This window comes from Moschus berezovskii, chromosome 18 (genome assembly GCF_049115385.1).
Source record: "Moschus berezovskii isolate FMDL1 chromosome 18, NW_MosBer_1.0, whole genome shotgun sequence".
In the NCBI taxonomy this organism is placed as follows: domain Eukaryota; kingdom Metazoa; phylum Chordata; class Mammalia; order Artiodactyla; family Moschidae; genus Moschus; species Moschus berezovskii.
Window position 1 is genome coordinate 71,136,897 of NC_142477.1, and position 20,937 is coordinate 71,157,833.

General features: G+C 42.3%; 2 protein-coding genes across 7 annotated transcripts in view; one reads left to right on the forward strand and one right to left on the reverse strand.

The window, feature by feature from the left end:
- Window positions 1–6,234, forward strand: part of LOC129553169 (beta-hexosaminidase subunit beta) — a 32,610-nt gene extending 26,376 nt beyond the window's left edge. The window contains exons 8-14 of the mRNA XM_055421856.2: window positions 213–393; window positions 1,016–1,102; window positions 3,369–3,441; window positions 4,255–4,429; window positions 5,403–5,493; window positions 5,650–5,754; window positions 6,060–6,234. Coding sequence (XP_055277831.1) covers window positions 213–393; window positions 1,016–1,102; window positions 3,369–3,441; window positions 4,255–4,429; window positions 5,403–5,493; window positions 5,650–5,754; window positions 6,060–6,120 — 773 coding nt within the window. The 3' untranslated portion in view covers window positions 6,121–6,234. The remainder of the gene's footprint in view (window positions 1–212; window positions 394–1,015; window positions 1,103–3,368; window positions 3,442–4,254; window positions 4,430–5,402; window positions 5,494–5,649; window positions 5,755–6,059) is intronic.
- Window positions 6,235–6,372: 138 nt separating this feature from the next.
- GFM2 (GTP dependent ribosome recycling factor mitochondrial 2) overlaps window positions 6,373–20,937 on the reverse strand; it is a 49,377-nt gene continuing 34,812 nt past the window's right edge. For 4 of the 6 annotated variants that reach the window (XM_055421848.2, XM_088827754.1, XM_055421850.2 and 1 more), the window contains 4 exons: window positions 16,972–17,151; window positions 15,650–15,765; window positions 7,123–7,305; window positions 6,386–6,670 (listed from right to left, as the gene is read on the reverse strand). In XM_055421848.2, coding sequence (XP_055277823.2) covers window positions 6,542–6,670; window positions 7,123–7,305; window positions 15,650–15,765; window positions 16,972–17,151 — 608 coding nt within the window. In that variant the 3' untranslated portion in view covers window positions 6,386–6,541. Of the gene's footprint in view, window positions 6,671–7,122; window positions 7,306–15,649; window positions 15,766–16,971; window positions 17,152–20,937 lie in introns of those variants that run through there. The other 2 variants (XM_055421851.2, XM_055421852.2) reach the window with 2 other exon arrangements.

The following is a 20,937-nucleotide window of genomic DNA, read 5'->3' on the forward strand; positions in this document are numbered from 1 at the left end:
GGGAAACAAAGCGGCACAGGGGCAGTATTCAGGAATTAGTTTTCCCTTTTCTTAAGAAATTACCAAAGTAACTCTGAGTAAACACACTTATCTTTTTCTGTATAAAATCTCTTAACCATCTTCAACAAAATAAAGTAGTATAATCACGTGCAAAGCCTTGTCTTTGTGACTGAACTGCTACTTCAGACAAGATTCTCCATGTTTCCTTCTAGGCCAGACAGACATCCTGACTCCATGTTATCATGCGAGAGAGCCATCTGGGACTTTTGGACCTATAAACCCTATTTTGAATTCAACTTACAGCTTCCTGTCTAAACTTTTCAAAGAAATTAGTACTGTGTTTCCAGATGAATTCATTCATCTGGGAGGAGATGAAGTAAATTTTGATTGTTGGTATGGAAATCTGTTAACTGCCCCCTCCCCTTTTCTGAAACCTGTTATCTTTGAAGTAGGTGTAAAGGTGTCCCTGGGAAAAGGGAAGACTTGGGGAACACATCTCTGTGAGGTGTTAATCTGGCAGCAGAACTCCTAAGACGGTGAATTGTTCACAGAATTCACATACAGATGCTACTGACAGAAGCCTGGAGGAAGGAGAATTAAGATGCAGAAGAAAATGGGAGTTAAAAAAAAGCTAAATAGAGAACAAGAACAGCTTTAGTGAAGAGGGTAATGATTAAGTGGGAGATTTTTCTAGTAAAAATATTCTGTGCAAATAGCCTTAGATGGAAGAAAGATGTGGGAGCTTAGGGAAAGCCATTTTTACAGGATATCAGCTTCTAAAAAAAGTATTTGTAGTGGAAAGCTAAGATAACTCATAATTAAATTTTAGGCTTATTTTTAAGGCATAAATAGGCTTATTTTAGGCTTAATTTAGGCATAATTTGGCTTATTTTACTCTTTACAAACTTTAATACATTTATATATCTGTATAAATGATGTTGGGGATATATGTTGCTTGAAAAAGATTAGGCATATTGAACTTTTAATGAAATTTTAATCACTGTTTTTGTTTAAGGGAGTCCAATCCAGCAGTGCTGAATTTCATGATGAACAAAGGCTTTGGCAAAAATTTTAAGAAACTACAGTCTTTCTATATGCAGATGTAAGTTACTTGAAAGCCTACTTGTTTTTATTTTGTCAGTGCCTTTTGTAAAGTTTAAGCTCTTATTTAGGAGATCCAACCAGTCCATCCTAAAGGAAATCAGTCCTGAATATTCACTGGAAGGACTGATGTTGAAGCTGAAACTCCAATACTTTGGCCATCTCAGCAAAGATCTGACTCATTTGAAAAGACCCTGATGCTGGGAAAGATTGAAGGCGTGAGAAGACAGAGGATGAGATGGTTGTATGGCATCACCGACTTGATGGACATGACTTTGAGTACTCTGAGAGTTAGTGATGGACAGGGAAGCCTGGTGTGCTGCAGTCCATGGGGCCGCAAAGAGTTGGACACGACTGAGTGATTGAACTGAAGCTCTTATTTAGTACTATTTTATTTTCTCATTTTCTCTCCATTCCTTTTCAAAGTGTCCATGTTATAATCTTTGTTACACAAAGTACAGATGAAAAATCATAAAGGAGGGTGCAATATACATTATTCTCTTTAAATCAATAACGTGGTGACTCTAATCCTTTTGCAGTAACTGTTGAGACATAGGTTGGTAACTGTTATCTGTTCTGTGAACTCAGCTCAATACCCTGACTACCCTGTGATGGCTTCATCACCATCTAGCTCCTGGAATTCATTTTGTCAACTCCAGCATTGCTTTTACTATATATCTGTGCTGTCTGGTATGGCAGCCACAAACACATGTGGCTGTATTTAAATTATACTTGAAGAAAATTAAAAATTCAGTTCCTCAGTCACATTAGCCACATTTCATGTGTTCAGGAGCCAGCAGCTAGATGAGACTAGTGCTACCATATTAGAAAGTGCGTATATAGAACATTTCCATCCCTGCAGATAAAGATCTGCTAGACAGTGCTGCCCTATGGTAAAGAGTCGTAAACTTATTTTGTAAAGAGCCAGACAGTAGTGACTTCACAGGGCACATAGGGTTTCATGGGCTTCCTGATGGCTCAATGGTGAAGAATCTGCCCGCAGTGCGTGAGATGTGGGTTCGATCCCTGGGTTGGGAAGATCCCCTGTAAGAGGAAAGGATAACCTACTCGAGTATTCCTGCCTAGAAAACCCCATGGACAGAGGAGCATGGCGGGCTATAGTCCATGGGGTCGTAAAGAGTTAGCCATGATTGAGCAAGCATGCATATTGCTACATACTTTTAAAATGTTTTTAAAGAGTGCTTTACACTGGAGTCGCAAAGAGTTGGATACAACTGAGCAACTTCAGTTTACTTTACCAATGTAAAAAGGGGCTTCCCTTGTTGCTCAGCTGGTAAAGAATCCACCAGCAATTCGGAAGACCTGGTTTTGATCCCTGGGTTGGGAAGATCCCCTGGAGAAGGGAAAGCCTACTCACTCTTAACATTCTGGCCTGGAGAATTCCATGGGCTGTATAGTCCATGGGGTTGCAAAGAGTTGGACATGACAGAGCAACTTTCACTTTACAAATATAAACACCATTCTCAGCTCATGAGCCACACAAAAATATTCTGCAGGGTAGTTTGCCAACGCCTGCATTGAGCAGGCCTGTGTAGCTTTTTGCATGATACAGTCTGATTTTCTTTTTTCTTGATTTGTTTTTTATATACTGCATAACACCCCGCATTGTCTGAATATCAGGAGATAATTTGTGAATTGATTGTCAGCACTGTTGGAAGTTATTTAGGTGCTGTCATAGGATACTTGCTAGTTTCCTTTATTCTGAGGTACTCATGAGATTATCCAAGATTGCTGTTTGTACACTTCCTTATGAATTGCCACATCTTCCTATCTTTGGGGCATGCTTAGCTGATTCATTCTGCAAATGACTGTTGAACCCTTCTGTTGTGTCAGGTTCTGAGCCATGTGCTAGAAAGAAGGAACCACAGGGGTCACCACCCTCTGTTGCCTGTTTGGCTATAAAGTTGTGCTGTACTGAAAGGCTTCCCAGGTGGCACTAGTGGTAAAGAACCTGCCTGCCAATGCAGGAGGCACAAGAGACATGGGGTCGATTTCTGAGTTGGGAAGATCCCCTGCAGAAGGGAAAGGCAGCCCACTCCGGTATTCTGGCCTGGGGATACCATGGACAGAGGACCTGGTGGGCTGCAGTCCATGGGGTCGCAGACAGTCGGACCCTGAGGTGGCTTCGCATGCACATACTGAAAGGCATCTCTCAGGGTTGCAGTCTCTGGTATAAAATGTGCATTCTTTACACACATTGCTAAGTTTGTGATCTGAAATAACTTTGTAATTTTTTTCAATGGTAGGGTTTTGGATATGATTTCAGCCATGAACAAGAGATCCACAGTCTGGCAAGAGGTTTATGATGATGAAGGCAAGGTGAGAGGTTACCGATACTGTGCGTGGTTCTGACAATACGAGACAACACTCTAACCCCTTGGGCGGAAGGAACCCGAAGCTTTCCCTGTGATGCTGGGGGAAGCTAGCCTCCCTTTCCGTTTACGCTGCTGTGAGGCGAGAGCTGCGCGCCGGCACCAGTGCTCATGGTGTTGATTTGATTTCTTCCATTTCCGCATTTCTCAGTGCTGCCCCCTGCTCGCCTCCCCCGTCTTCCCTCCTCCCTCTCCGTCTCATTCTAGTGACAGATTGAAGCACTTTGAGAAATGGTCCTTTTTTCAGAAGGGCAGAACAAACAGATAAGAATGAGTCTTTGTTGCTCTTAACGTAACCTTCATTTTAAGTATCACTGTCAAGTACACTTTTTATTTTAAATGGCATTTCTCTCTGACATAATCATAGTTCTTTATTCCTGTGGGGCAACTAAAAATTTGAAAGTCCAGCTACTTGTACAATCTTTCCAAAAGGGTTAGTAGCATCCTCTAAGTTCTAAAGTAAGTAAAATAGTGTGGAGAAGGGGGACTAAAGCTTTAATTCATTATACCTACATGGTATTCTATATAGACAAAAGGTAAAAAGTTAAATATCAAACCTTAAGATTTGATGAAATGTCTTAAGTCCTTATTACAAATAGCATTAGATAATTAACTCAAAGAGGAAAGGGAAAAGAAGAAAACGTTGCTTTGTCAAGGACCTTAAAGAGTTAGTTATTAGCTACAATGCCTTAGACTTTTACTTTCATATGCTGTAGCTTCGAGACATAATAATATGTATTTCAATTTGTAACTTTAATAGCTTACACCAGGCACAGTAGTTCAAGTATGGAAAATGAACAACTTCTATATGGAACTGGGTAACATTACCGCAGCTGGCTTCCCTGTGATCATTTCTGCTCCTTGGTACTTAGATGTGATCAGTTATGGACAGGACTGGAGACGGTACTACACGGTGGATCCTCTTAAGTTTGCAGGTAAGTGAAGCAACCACCATTACTTGACCTGTTAAGGTTTTTCAAACCCTCCCCTCCCTCCAGGGAATCTTTACCTAGGTACCACCTACTAGCCTCCCTTTTATGTTTGATCCTTGATTTTCCTTGTGTATAATCCAACAGACTGTACTGTTATCATTTTAAACTTCATAAAGAAACCGTATTCTTTCCTAAGTGAAGGAACTTTTAAAGTGAGATTCCCTTACACTGATAAGACTTGTCACCATGCATTTAAAGATGCCTGACTGCATGAGCCTTGTCTCTCCTCTGAGCTGCCTCTGCAAAGTAAGACACCTAAGTAGGGATCGCGTCCTGTTCGGTGGCTTCCGGGGTCTGAGGAGCAGACATCCTTGGCGGTGGGCATGTCTGAGTGGGGGTGCTCCAGGCTCTCAAACCCCCTTAAGAACAGTTCTGCTTTGCCCAGTTTTGTACACTAGACTTTTACAGTTTCCTTTGAGGAAAGGTGTCTGGTGTTTAAAAAGTTTCAAAACTGTAGGTCTGTCAGGAACGGTTTCTCTAAAAGCATTTTCTGAGAATCAAGAGTTACAATTACTGTGGATAGCTAGTCTCTTTGACACCAAAAGACAGGTGAAGGCAGGAGCGGCGGTCACCAGCACAGTCCACCTGGCAGGCCTTGGCACACTGTTCACAGGCAACCAGGGGAAGTGCTTCTGGTGTCCAAATAAGTTTGCAGAAAACCAAGATAAAATGGTCTCTTTCCTCCTGGCCTGCTACCTTAGTCGACACACGCTAACAAATACTCTGTGAACCACGGGGTCAGTTGTGACAATAAAGCGTGCCACCATTTTTTGTGCCACAGCTGTGAACTTTGCTCAAGGTCCCCCTGACTCCGAGGGAGAAGCCTTGCCCCAGGCTAACAGCAGAAATCAGCACTGCCTCTGTGTGTGAGCCTCAGGTTGCAACTACCTAACTCACACCACTGATTATAATCTAGGTACTCCGCAGCAGAAAAAGCTTGTCATCGGTGGAGAAGCCTGCCTATGGGGAGAGTATGTGGATGCAACTAACCTTACTCCAAGATTATGGTATGGAATCTAAGGGAGAACATGTGGACTGAGGTGCCTGGGTTTCTCTTCTCCACCCAAACAGGAAGCACTAGAAACTTGCCCAAGTGTGTGATTTGCTGCTTGAAGAAAACATAAATTTAACCTGTCTTGGGGAACATGTGGTTTAAATTTTAGGCCTCGGGCAAGTGCTGTTGGTGAGAGACTCTGGAGTGCCCCAGAAGTCACAGACCTAGAGGATGCCTACAGGAGACTAACAAGACACCGCTGCAGAATGGTCAGGTGAGACACATTTATTTGTCAGGCTAGGATACTGTTAGGTACAGGGTGATGTTTTTACCTTATTTAGTGTTAGCTACCTTATTGAGATTTTTTTTTTTCTTTTTTTGCTATAAACAGAAATGTATGTGACCCAACAGGTAATGAACTAATTAGGAAAAATAGGCAACTGTTTCTCTATTAATTATGAATCTCTTTCCAGTAATTAATGGTATGGTTTAGTGATTCTGACTTGAGCTACTAAGTTTCTTAAGACAGAGATGAATTACATCAGTCTAAAACATCTTTTGTTTATACTTGTCCTACAGACGAGGAATAGCTGCTCAACCTCTCTTCACTGGATATTGTGATGATGGGGGCAGAATGTAAAAATGAGTCGAAACGGAAGAAAAATATGGGAAAGCCCACAGTCAATCCGTACTACAATCAATCATCCTGATTTTAAATCATGTTTTTGAATAAAATATCTTTTTATTGATTGAACCTCCGTCTCTTCATACATTAGAAGACTGACATCTTTCTTGTGAGAGAAGCGTAAAGTCAACCAACCAAAAAACCCTGTGGTATCTATCACTCAGTGTATTGCAAAAGACTGAATCTAAACTACCAACAATGATAATTACTAGATACACAATACCGTTCAGGGACATTAACTGTCAACATCAAAGCACGTTTCTCATGCTATAAAGTAGAATGAGCAGCACCAGTGTCAGCGTCTGTTCAAGTTCTCCTTTAAATTGTTCTTCCTGAAAACAAAGTAGGTAGGTGCTCAGAGTTTCTCTCCAAGGACTCAGGACAGAACATTTCTCTGGCTGAGCAGCATACTTTGGTCTTGAGGATTCATGGCTTGATAATTAGACAGCTCTAAGGCAAAAGTAGCTGAGCCTGATGTTAAGGTTCGAAGCACAGTTGAATAACCCTAGTCAAAATAATTTAAGTTAGTTATCTCTGCAAAGTTAAGCCTCAAATCTCTCCCTACACATCTTTTGACCATTATCAGGAAAAATTTGTTAAGTACTGTGGAGGACAGGAAACTAGGAGCGGGGCTGTACTTCAGAAGTATTCCCCAGTCCCAGCGTTCAGTAAAAGCCTCTGCTGGCATGCAGATGCCTGTCCTAGAGCAGCAGAGACTGGCGGGGACGAGAATGACACGAAGAATTGACTGAGAGCCAGCAGTAGTAGAAGTAAATCTGTGCTTAGGATGGGAAAACGGTCATTTAGGCTGATGACACGTTTTGGCAGAGCACACCTCAAACTTTGTGGAGGACTGGAAAGCCCTCCCCGACACATCCACACTCATGCTGTAAGAAATCCCTGGGATTTCTCCAGTAATTTATGTAAAATATGTAGATTTAGTCACAGAGTACCTACCATGATTTCTGCTAAGGGAACAAATCCAATAACAACTCTGTTGTCTTGGCGAGACTGGATTTCCTGAATGTTCCCTCTTCTCTGAGCCAGGTCTGCCAGGACAGGGCTGAGGTAATCTCTGGTCACTGTCACCTCAAGGTTCATCAGGGGCTCCAAAATTTGCTTATCAGCTTTCTTCAGAGCCTAAGGGAATGAAAGGATGTTAACTCCTCCTCCTTAGGCTGCAGATCAGACTTCTGTTATGAAGGGAAGATTCGTAAAAACTTAAATACTCTTAAGCACAGAGCCTCTAGAAAGAGACAGAAGCCTGCCTTGACGCTCTGTGTAAGAAGTCCAGAACACCAGCGTTTGCTCGCACAGGCATGCCAGCAGGACACCTGAGACCTCATGTCAGGTGTGCGCCTGCCTGCACGGACGTGCTGCAAGAGGATGCCTGGTAAAGTCTGATTTGCAGAGTACCTGTGAACACGTGCCCAGAGACATGGAAAGAAAATGCTTTTCCCCTCCCAAAGACACACGGAAAGAAAATGGTTCCCTCCCAAAGACACAGGGAAAGAAAATGGTTCTCCCCTCCCAAAGACACACAGATAGAAAATGGTTCTCCCCTCCCAAAGACACAGGGAAAGAAAATGGTTCTCCCCTCCCCAAGACACAGGGAAAGAAAATGGTTCTCCCCTCCCAAAGACACACAGAAAGAAAATGGTTGTCCCCTCCCAAAGACACAGGGAAAGAGAATGGTTGTCCCCTCCTAAAGCCATTTTTCCTTAGTATATCTCCTCTTTTATTTTTGCAACCTACAGTTATAGTGCATGCGAAAAGTCAGGGCAATCAAGGAGGGAAATAAAGCAGAGAGCTAAAAACACAGTAAGCAGAAACATATTCTCAGTGTAAAACAAACAGAATTCTGTTCAGAAATTTAGATCTCAAAGGCCAAGAAGAACAAGCGCACACAGAAACTGAGAAAAGCTAAAACAGCATCAGGCAAACAGGAAGTGGAGAAAAACTGGGGAGGCAGCAGAGGAATAAAGACGTACTGGGGTCGCAGCCAGACTGTCTGTACAGCAGCATTCCATCAGCCAAGCTGGCACTTGGATTTGGAGGGTGTTGGCAAGCACTGTTAACTGCTGATGGGTCTGCTTTAAAGGGTAACCGGCTCCCCTGGCCTACCAGGGTTAAAACGCAGTAGGACAGTTTCTTATATATTCTAAGCCTGTTTGGTTGTCAGGTGGGGTGTAACAATCTTGGGTTCAGCAGTGGAAGCCAGATCAAAGAGCGATGGCTCTGGAATGTGGCCTCTCCCCTATCTGGCTCTGGCTGACCATCCTCTCTCTGCTCACCTGCCCCCACCCGCTCAGGACCGGCGGTGCCATCGCCTCTGTCGTCCAGTAATGCCCTGCGCCTTGGATGCTTCTGTTCCCCACACCGCAGCACCTCCGCCTTCCCCTCTCCCTGCTACCTTCACGATCATGGAAAATGGGCAGGTTGGTAGAAACAGCAGTATATTCTCTTTATCGCAGAAATTTCAGAAAACCATAGCACACATATATAGTAAAAGCGTAATTTCAGTTCTTTGCAGGTGATTAAGCCTTTAAAATCACTATCAACTGAAATGACTCAACTAGAGAAAAAGTATCTAATAATCATTGAATGAAAACATTACGAAAAAATAATGACAGTCCACACAAACAACTAAATACATCGTATGTATTTTTGCAATTCTTACCCTAAACTTCATGCCACTTCACAGTGTATCTTTTCGAATAACATAATGGACGGGGACAAGACTAAAAATTCAGAGGAATAATGCTCCATCTGAAGAAAGGACAGAGTTCTGTGTGACTGAACAGGCGGTATTGTGCTCGTGGGTCTGTCCTTACTCCTCTTTTCACAGCATTTTCCTTGGCAACACTGCGTAGTTACGGAGCATCAAAAACAGCTTCTACAGAGCTGCCTCAAAATCTCCAAGCTGTGCTCGAGCCACAGGCTTTGGGTGCTCCCTGTAGTCCACTGGCCTGCCCCGGGTTGACGTCTGAGTATCCTGCAGCAACCCAATGTGGCCCACACTGAGCTCATTAGCTCCTCTTGCAAACACTCACCTGCTCTTTCCCCTTTGTGTTGATGGCGTCACTAGCCTTTAGTTTACCCGGCCATACATCTTTGATTTCCTTTTTCCCCAAGGTAAGCTGTAAGATTTGTATTCCTATTGCTGATATTCTAGCCCAGATCTGGTCTATTCTCTGAGGCTCTCCATACTCCAGTCCCTCCTATATTCTAAGGATTACGCTGCTCTCTTCAAAATGTTTAAACCATTTACCACAGTTCTCAAAACCTCAAATTCCTCAGTGTAGTTTCTTATAGGCTTCCCTACAGTCGGTCTGTTTTACTTTACAACCCTAATTTCAACACCCCCTGCCTTCTTTAATCTTTCCATGTCTAGAATGCTCCCACTGTACCCACAGCCTCCAAAACATCACAGCTCAACAATTAAGGAAACTGTGTAAAAGCCTGTGTCCTTGTCTTTTGAAGTAAAATGCCGACTCAAGAGTTGATGATTGGGAAATGTTAAGATGTAGAAACAAGGATAGCTGTTGGGCTAGAGAACTGGTAACAATTCAGACTATAATTCTGTCACAAAGCAGAATTACCAAACTCACAGTTCCCTTCAAGATATAAAGGTCTGACACACATTCCTAAATTATTTTTACAGGAAGCAGACACGCTCCCGATGAAAACTGCCAACCACAAGAACAGACCATAGACTGGTTGAAACAGCCTGCTCCTGAAACATTATAAAACTCCTCACTGCCTCTTCAGGGTGGGTCACACAGTCTTGAGGGGATTATCTCACCATGGCCCCTTTGCCTGGCAATAAAAGCTTCTCTCCTGTTTCACTGAAAACTCTTGTCTCATTCCTATTCAGCACATGTGAACAGAGGCTGAGTTTCAGCAACATTAACTTCTTTCCAATCTGGACTAAAAAGTTGCAAGTTAAAGTTTCATCTGAGGCCAAATGAAGACTGCAGCCTGGGAGACAGCACCTCAGATAGCTCTGAGAGACTGCTCCAAAAGGCAGTGGGGGAAGTATATAAGATTTTGGTTAAGGGGGAGTTCAATACAATTAAGCACTCATTTTATAAAGGGTTTTTTGCTCTCCAGGAGGATCTGAGGTCCTCAGAAAGGAATTTAGTGCTTTTCTGCTGCTGCTGCTAAGTCACTTCAGTCGTGTCCGACTCTGTGTGACCCCATAGACGGAAGCCCACCAGGCTCCCCCGTCCCTGGGATTCTCCAGGCAAGAACACTGGAGTGGGTTGCCATTTCCTTCTCCAATGTGTGAAAGTGGAAAGTGAAAAGTGAAAGTGAAGTTGCTCAGTCGTGTCCGACCCTTAGCGACCCCACGGACTGCAGCCTACCAGGCTCCTCCATCCATGGGATTTTCTAGGCAATAGTACTGGAGTGGCTTGCCATTGCCTTCTCCGCTAGGTACTCGGAAATCCCATGGATGGAGGAGCCTGGTGGGCTGCAGTGTGGAGGAGCCTGGTGGGCTGCAGTCCGTGGGGTCGCTAGGGGTTGGACATGACTGAGCGACTTCACTTTCACTTTCACATATTGGAGAAGGAAATGGCAACCCACTCCAGTGTTCTTGCTTGGAGAATCCCAGGGACGGGGGACCCTGGTGGGCTTCAGTCTATGGGGTCACACAGAGTTGGACACGACTGAAGTGACTTAGCAGCAGCAGCAGGTAAGAGGAGATGCAAGGACTGCAATAATGAAATCAGTTCCTAAAAACATCCTATATCTAAAGACCTGTCCCACCAGATTCCCTGGAGGAAAGAGTGCCTCACTCCACCCTGAACTCCCTCAGGGGGTGTTGAAGGTCAACAGCTGCAGCAGCATGGGTTCAGTCCCTGCAGAGATCAATGCTGAATGCCCTTGTTCAGTGGTTGGCAATGCTCTTGGCAAGTGCCAATTAGTAGTTGACACCAAGAACCACGCTCCAATTCCCCATTTCTCAGCTTTTGTGAATCTTAGACCATTCTATCTAGTATTTTGACTGTTTGGCTATATTTAATTTCCTTCTAAGTCATAAGCTCGTTTAGGTCAGGAAAAACATATGCATCTGACTGTGCCCCCTCAGTTCCCAGTGCAGTGCGCCATGACCACAACAGAGATGGCTCAGTTAATACGAAGCATCATTAACTTCTCAGCAGCGCCAAGGAGCTTCCCCACCAGATGAAGTTTCTCAAGGCTCAGAGTACTTCCATTAGTAGTATTCAAAGTAATGAATTAAAACTAAAGACTACGTGGAGGCCTCATAAAGTTAATTCTTATTCTCTACTATGGTCTTAAAGGAAGGTTAACCAAGGGATATTCGATTCTGAAGGACTGGCCAAAATACTGGGGCTTGAGGTTAACTTAGAAGCACTGTATCATCTTTCAGGTTATGGTTATTTCAATACTAAAACCAAAGTCAGGTGGAACTCTAAAAATTACTGAAAGGTAAATGTTTGCAACAATTTCATCATGACCACTTTACAGGCACTATTTCTAACTACTGCTTCAGAAAACAATATTTAAATAATTTTAGTTTTGAAAATGTAGGTGGGTGTTTTTTAAAATGAAAACTCTTAAGAAGTATGAATTTGAACTTACATGAAAAAGTCATTAAAGTTCAGCCTTCCTAAGTCAGGGACTTAAGATATTTAAATTAAGTTTGTAATTATGGATTCAAATAAGACTAGAAAAGCAGGTCTCAAACACAGTCCAAAATATTAGAAAATGGTCATAAAAGCAAGTGTTTTAATGTGCATCAGTCACCTACATAACTAGAGTATTCCCACAGAGAAGAATGCATGGAATCAGCATTCAGCACACGAAGGTCCTGGCAGGTGACCCCATGGACTGCAACACACCAAGCTTCCCTGTCCATCACCAACTTCTGGAGCAGGCTCAAACTCATGTCCATCTAGTCAGTGATGCCATCCAACTTTCAAATCCTCTGTCATCCCCTTCTCCTCCTGCCTTCAATCTTTCCCAGCATCAGGGTCTTTTCTAATGAGTCAGCCCTTTGCATTGGGTGGCCAAAGTTCTGGAGCTTCACCACCAGTTCTTCCAATGAATATTCAGAACTGATTTTATTAGAATTGACTGGTTGGATATCCTTGCAGTCCAAGGGACTCTCAAGAGTCTTCTCCAACACCACAGTTCAAAAGCATCAATTCTTCGGCGCTCAGCTTTCTTTAGAGTTCAACTCTCACATCAATACATAACTACTGGAAAAACCATAGCTTTGACTAGATGGACCTTTGTCAGCAAAGTAATATCTCTGCTTTTAAATATGCTGTCTAGGTTGGTCATAGCTTTTCTTCCAAGGAGTAAGTGCGTCTTTTGCAGTGATTTTGGAGTCCAAAAAAATAAAATCTCTTACTGTTTCCATTGTTTCCCCATCTATTAGACATGAAGTGATGAACCAGATGCCACGATCTTAGTTTTTTGAATACTGAGTTTTAAGACAGCTTTTTCACTCTCCTCTTTCACTTTCATCAAGAGTCTCTTTGGTTCCTTTTCTCTTTCTGCCATAAGGGTGCTGTCAGCTACATATCTAAGGTTATTCATATTTCTCTCGGCAATCTTGATTCCAGCTTGTGCTTCATCCAGCCCAGCATTTCGCATGATGTACTCTGCATAGAAGTTAAATAAGCAGGATGACAACATACAGCCTTGACGTACTCCTTTCCCAATTTAGAATCAGTCTGTTGTTCCATGTCCAGTTCTAACTGTTGCTCTTGACCTGCATACAGAATTCTTAGGAGGCAGGTAAGGTGGTCTGGTATTCCCAACTCTTTAAGAATTTTTCAGTTTGTTGTGATCCACACAGTCAAAGGCTTTGGCATAGTCAATAAAGCAGGAGATGTTTTTCTGGAACTCTCTTGCTTTTTCAATGATCCAACACATGCTTGCAATTTCATCTCTGGTTCCTCTGCCTTTTCTACATCCAGCTTGAACATCTGAAAATTCTCAGTTCATGTACTGTTGAAGCCTGGCTTGGAGAATTTTGAGCATTACTTTGCTAGCATGTGAGATGAGTGCAACTGTGTGGCAGTTTCAACATTTTTAGCATTAAAATGAAAACTGATCTTTTCCAGTCCTGTGGCCACTCCTGAGTTTTCCAAATTTGCTGGCAGCACTTTCACAGCATCATCTTTTAGAATTTGAAATAGCTCAACTGGAATTCCATCACCTCCACTAGCTCAAGGGCATATCCCCAGGCAACCACAAGGAGAAGAGGAGACTGCTTTATGCTCTGAGAAGGAAATTCACTTATCTGATCTGTAATTGAACAGGACTTCTCTGATTTTGGTGATCCTTGATTAATCTTAGTAGAATAAACAGGAACTCCAATACTAGAACCAGTATTAGACCTTCAGTGTCCTTTAGATTATAGTCCCATTTTGGGCAGAATTGACCCCTGAAGTGTCTTTTACTCAAAGCTACCAAGATTGCCTCTATGGCTGTGCATCTGGTATAAGAAAAGCAGCATGCATGCTCAGTCGCTTCAGTCATGTCCGACTCATTGCGACCCTATGGACTGTAGCCCACCAGGCTCCTTTGTCCATGGGCTTTCCCAGGGAAGAACACTAGAATGAACTGCCATTTCCTTCTCCCCTCCAAAGTATCTTCCTGACCCAGGAATCGAACCTACGTCTCTTACGTCTCCTTCATTGACATGCAGCTTCTTTACAACAGTGCCACCTGGGAAGGCAGGGAAAGGAGAGATGCCACTAAAACAACTTGCCTCTTTGGCAGAATCAGAGGATGTTTAGTAACTATCTGTGTCGAATACCAATATCCTAGATTCTATTTTGAATAAAACGCCAGTGATTAAGAAATCAAAGGTTTTCCAGGATTAGAAACTCTTGATTATAGGGTTCAGAATGCAAGGACACAAGGTCAGGCACTGGGAGCACAGCTGTCTGCAGATTAGTGGTGCACGGCTGTCCAGAGAGTACCTTAAAGCAAAAAGGATTCAGTTCAGTTTGGTCCCTCAGTCGTGTCCAACTCTTTGTGATTCCAAGGACTGCAGCATGCCAGGTGCCCCTATCCATCACCAACTCATGGAGTTTGATCAAACTCATGTCCACTGAGTCAGTGATACCATCCAACCATCTCATTCTCCTCCTGCCTTCAATCTTTCCCAGCATCAGGGTCTTTTCCAATGAGTCAGTTCTTCGCATCAGGTGGTCAAACTACTGGAGTTTCAGCTTCAGCATCAGTCCTTCCAATGAACACTGAGGACTGATCTCCTTTAGGATGGACTGGTTGGATCTCCTTGCAGTCCACGGGACTCTCAAGAGTCTTCTCCAGCACCACAGTTCAAAAGCATCGATTCTTCGGCCCTCAGTTTCTTTAGAGTCCAACTCACATCCATACATGACTACTGGAAAAACCATAGCTTTGACTAGATGGACCTTTGTTGGCAAAGTAAGGTCTCTGCTTTTTAATATGCTGTCTAGGTTGGTCATAGCTTTTCCTCTAAAGATCAATCCTCTTTAAATTTTCTAGCTGCAGTCACCACATGTAGTGATTTTAGGGCCCAAGAAAATAACATCTCTCACTGCTTCCATTGTTTCCCCATCTATTTGCTATGAAGTGATGGGACCGGATGCCATGATCTTAGTTTTCTGAATGTTGAGTTTTAAGCCAACTTTTTCACTCACTTTCATCTAGAGGCTCTTCAGTTCCTCTTCACTTTCTGCCATAAGCTTGGTGTCATCTACTTATCTGAGGTTGTTGATATTTCTCCCAGCAATCTTGATTCCAGCCTGTGCTTCATCCATCCCGGCATCTTGCATAACGTACTCTGCATATAAGTTAAATAAGCAGGGTGACAATATACAGCCTTGACATACTCCTTTCCCATTCTGGAACTAGTCTGTTGTTCCATGTCCAGTTCTAACTGTTGATCTGAGTATAGATTTCTCAGGAGGCAGGTAAGGTGGTCTGGTATTCCCAACTCTTTCAGAATTTTCCATAGTTTGCTGTGATCCACACAGTCAAAGGCTTTGGTGTAGTCAATAAAGCAGAAGTAGATGTTTTTTTGGACTCTCTTGCTTTTTGGATGATCCAACAGATGTTGGCAACTTGACCTCTGGTTCCTCTGCCTTTTCTAAATCCATCATGAACATCTGGAGGTTCTCAGTTCACATACTATTGAAGCTGTGCTTGGAGAATTTTGAGCATTACTTTGCTAGCATGTGAGATGAGTGCAATTGTGTGGTAGTTTGAACATTCTTTGGTATTGCCTTTCTTTGGGACTGGAATGAAAACTGACCTTTTCCAGTCCTGTGGCCACTGCTGAGTTTTCCAGATTTGCTGGCATACTAAGTGCAGCACTTTCACAGGAAGCACTGTTACAGCAGCTTCTCCAATCAGGAAGCTTCCATAAGCCTCTTATTCTTATCCCTTAGAAGGCAGACTAATGAAAACCACAATCACAATTACAGCAAAAAGGATTAGGACACTTCCATACCTTTTGTAGGCATCTTGAGACACAGGCAGAAATCATGGTTGTGGAGGTACCAGGATGAATTACCAAAGAATGTAAAGTAACTGCTACATCTTGAACTGGGAATCCAAGTAATGGTCCTAGGTAAGGGGGAAAACTATATTAGGACTGTAGTGTGTTCAGTGAGGGTAACTGAAATGTGTAAAGAGGCAGAGAACTTCCAGTGTCCTGCATGTAAGGAGCTTTGAAGTCATCACACTGTTCTAAATAAATAAAAAGCAACAACTTTTATTGGTCTGACTGGAGAGGGGAGGACAAAGGGCAAACCACTGTTCCTAAAACTAGAGAGAGAGGTCAGTGCAGGGAGTTGCACTGAACTGTAATTGATAAACTGTTTGAGGCTCAGTGTGGCCCAGTCAAAAACTCCAGGAGCACCCAGTCTTGGGGTTGGGGAGTGGAACAATTTGTGATCTCAAGCAGGTTCTCACAGTAAATATCAGAGATTCATGAGGGTGATAGTGCGGAGGAATTCTTTCTGAAAGTCTCCAAGGCAGTCTATTCTTAACAAGGTCGGCCCTCAGAGGAAACTAGTATATCAGAGCCAAACCAGAAGGGGTATCAGAGGCTAGATGACTTGAGGGAAGCACCCAATTCCAGTCTACTCCAGCCACCCTGTCCCACCGATGGGGGATGAAAGGACTGAGAAACAGCTGTGCAGTTCAGAGGCCAAGGGCACCGGCTAAGACCCAATCTTAGGGGCACAGACACGCCCCCTCACCTCACCACCATCATACTGAAGGCCAGTTTAGAGCAGTCCCTTTCACCCAGTGTGTCATATCTGGCTATCAAGAAAAATGCTGAAGGGCAAAGAGCACAATCTGAACAGAGAGTGAGCATCAGAACCAGACACGGCAGGGATGCTACATGATCAGACTGAGGATATAAACTGATTAACACGCGAAGGGCTGTAAGAGACAAGGTAAGGGGCACTAAGAACAGGTGCGCACGATGGCAGAGAGACAGAAACCCTAAGAAACAACGAAAAGAAACGCCACAGGTCAAACCCACTGTAACAGAAGGAAGACCGCTGACGCGCTCAGATGGGACACGGCTGAGGAAAGCCTGAGGCAGGAGGTGGATCAGTAGAAACCTCCAAAACCAAAAAGCAAAGTGAGCAAAGACTGAAAAAAACAAAACAGAATATGCAATACTGTGGGACAACTACAAGGTATGACACATACATGATGGGGAGAAATAGGGAGAAAATACCCCCAAAGTTAGAAAAGAAGTATGAAATAATTTCTATTATTAGAAGAGGTTGAAAGGTACTGAGTTGACTACCTCACCTTGGAGGCACGCACTGTTAACGCCATTTTCAAAGGCCTCTCGGGAGGCCTGCGAGAGGTCTTCGGCAATGCTTGCTGCATACTCGATAACAGGCAGAAGAGATGATGTTTCCATGGGTTTTGCTTCCAGTTCTACCGTGACAAGATGCCGTTTGTCTCCTAAAGTTCTATCTAAGGTATCTGTAAACAAATTGAATATAGTACCTCAGAGATTTGTTCTGGAAAGGTGTCAAGGTGCCACAACTGGCAAAATCAGCAAGTCCAACAAGTTGATTACAGTCAACAAGTTCAAGGTCTCATGGAAGATAAAGTGGAAGAGAAGACCAATAAAGACACTAAGCACAGTATAAAAATGTCAGAGTAAATAGTTCTATCAAGAAAGCAAGCGTAGATTCTGTGTTTATCAAAGTTAAACACCTGCTCTGAATCACCTATTAATATTGCTTCAGTGTTAGGGTGTGTTAAGGCAGATGAACGTACAAGTTCCGACATGCAGATCATACGTTTAAACATTTATGTGACCGAAATTCTTTAAAGCACAAAATTTTTACTTAAAACACTTATTGAGTACAAAAGGTTATCTAATGAAAATTAAAAGGTTTTTAACCTTGACGACAAACAGTTAAATTTCATACTATTCCAGCAACATACTCTTTATTTAATATTTATGATTTCTCTCCTCTAAAACTACTGATCTAGTTCTTAAAATGAAAACGGTACCCCTCATTTGTCAACAAGCAACAGCGGTCAGTGAAACTGAGTGGGCCCCTGTGGGGCTCTGGCATGGAAGCCCTTTTGTCCCCCATCTCTTGTAGGCAAGACTCCAGCCTCTAAGACCTGCCCTGAGTTCCACAGGGCAGATTTGTAACTGTTGCTAATCAAGGGAGAAGCAGTCAAGAAACCACCTGTTCAGTTCAGTTCCTCAGCCGTGTCCGACTCTGCGACCCCATGAACCGCAGCACGCCAGGCCTCCCTGTCCATCACCAACTCCTGGAGTTCACTCAAACTCATGTCCATTGAGTCAGTGATGCCATCCAACCATCTCATCCTCTGTCGCCCCCTTCTCCTCCTGCCCTCAATCTTTCCCAGCATCAGGGTCTTTTCCAATGAGTCAGCTCTTCGCATCAGGTGGCCAAAGTATTGGAGTTTCAGCTTCAACATCAGTCCTTCCGATGAACACCCAGGACTGATACCTACTAGAGGAACTGCTGAGAATGAAGGTCTATACATAACCAACTTCATAACCAAGGTGCCAAACTGTTTTCTTGCCAATCTTGTTGGTGTAAAAGGGCATCTTGTCTTTTAACTCACATGACCCTAATCACTGAGAAACTTTTAATATGTTCATGGGCCTTCGGCCTCTTTTGTGAAATGTCTGTTCAACCTTCTTTGCTCACTTTTCTACTTGGTTGGTTGTCATGTTTTTAGTGATTTTTGGATTCTAATCTGTTTTATATGAGGTCAATATCTTCTCTAAGTGTATCTTTTTGCTTTCATTATATTCTAATACATTCTTAATTTCAATAACATCAAATTTACTAATCTTTTAGTTCACAGTTTCAGTCTTACCTGGTTAAGTTCTCCTACACTGTCTTCCAAAAATTTGAAAGTTTAAAAACTTTCATAAAGCGTTGGGGTTTTCTTTCCTCTTTTGCATATATATTAGCACTTATTCTCTTTATTCTTCTGTCCTCAAAGGGAGACTTTCCAACTCTTTCCTCTTATTTAGGCTTTTAAATTCAACTGGAATTGAGGTTTCGATACAGTATGTGGGAGGAATCTAAATCTCTTCCCATGTGAATAGTTTTTCCAGGCCCATTTACTGAAATCCAGTCCGCCCTTTCCCACTGAGCTTCAGTATCACTCTGTGAAAGGTGCATTTTCAGATAGATATGCATGTGCTTTTAAGCTCTCTGGCTTGTTCCCCTGGTATATTTGTCTATTCCTAGCTTGATTAGTTGATCAGCATCATAATGACTGCTTTTATAATAAGTATTAAAGTCTGATACACTTCTTTGGGTAGAATTGGTACCTTCATGCTGTTCAGTCCTCTTATCTATGAATAGTATGGTTCTTATCTATAGTTTTCTTTCATTCTCTTTTTCAAAAAATTTATTTGGCTGCACCAGGTCTTATTTTCGCATGCACAATCTTTACTGTGGCATGTGAACTCTTAGCTGTGGTACATGGGATCTATTAATAGTTCCCCACCCAGGGATTAGAACCCTGGCCCCAGGCATTAGGAGCACAATCTCAGCCCCTGGACTACCAGGGAAGTCTCATGAATAGTATGGCTTCCCATTCAACTTCGGTCTTCTTTAATGCCTGTACATTTTGATAATTTTCTAGATGTACACAAATGTAACCTGTGCCTCAACAGCATGTGATCACTGGTGGTCTGACTGTTCAGTCAAGGTGTGGGCTGACTGCCGCAGCATCTGGTTACTAGCTTTTCACTTTGTACCTAATAAGCAATTTAAAGGGAGACACTTGAAGACTATGCAAGTATGTTATTCAACAACGTACACAATATTAAGTATTTGCAAAATGACGATTTTCTACTCCAACCCTCCGCCTCAACATCTAACAGTCAGCACTTGGCATTTTGGTGTAAGGAAAAACAGTCTCTTCTTGTTGATATATTATTGGTATGGCCTCATGAATTCTAGCTTTTTGTCAATGGATTAATTATTGTTCTTAGCTATTCTGGAGCTCAAATTAACCCATATTTAGCGAGTGTAGCCTCTTCAGGTTGGTTCCTATGTCCTTATGACACAACCCCATCATTTTTTCGAACATTTCCTTTCTTTCTCAGATAACATTCCATTGCTTTATTTTTGAAAGTTTCCTATTTCTTACTAATACTTTTTAATCCCCTTTCTTATTTCTTCAAAATTAATATTTTATATACTCTGTACATGGTAATTCCAGTATCAGAAGCCTTTGCTGGTCTGCCTGTGAGGATTATTGTTTCTATTGCTTTTTTTTTGCTCACTGTGCCTTTTCTCAAGGTTTTATGATTTTAAAACTTAAAAAAAAAATATTGTGAGTTCATCTTACTTTATGGGATCTTTGAGGCCTGAATTAAGGGTACATTTACCTAAAGAGCCCTATGTTTGCTTTCTCAAGGCTTCTTGGTCTATCACCAATCAAGAGGACTTCACACTAAGTTGCTCTTGGTTTGGAATTTTATAGATTACACTGGTTCCATGAATTTAGGTTGAAAATGCCTATAGTTACAAATCCTCAGAAATACTGCCCCTTTGCCAAAAGCCAGTCAGATAAGTTTCCTTGTCACCTTCTTTTATGGAGAAGACTTTCCATATTGTTTCCATGAGGATGTGGCTCTCAAGCAGTAGGTTAAATATGACCTCAGATTTCTCCAGAATAGCTAGTGGCTTAGGTGCTGAGTTATTTTCCAAGATTCCTGTTCCACCTTCCTTTTTTTAACCTCTGGAAGTTTCCATCATATTCTAACCACTTCAGACATTAATTTGAAAGAGGTTATTTATATTTTCCAAACATCTTGTTTTTCCAGATATAAAGTCCAGAAAGAGAAATCATCATGTCATTTGTCATCACGCCCCTATATCCTGTTTAATTTTTCAAGTTTCAATGAAAAGTAATCACCTGGCCTATTTACAAATCACTGAAGTGCTTAAAAGTTCCTAGTTACGCTAAACATCTCTTTCTATATTTTTTCACAAACCTGTCCAAGTTTTCTTATTGTGGGGATGGGAATAACTATCATGTTCTTTTACTTAAGGGAACCAAACTGAAAAGATCGTACGTAGAAAAAGCATGAATTCTTACATTTTGGCACAGAAATATAAAAACTTCAGTTTCCCAAGAATACCATCAGCACAAGATTACCATGTTCCACTCTATTTTTTTTAAATTATCTGTAATTTTACTGAGATATAATTGACATACAGCACTGTAGGAGTTTAAGGTGTATAACACAAG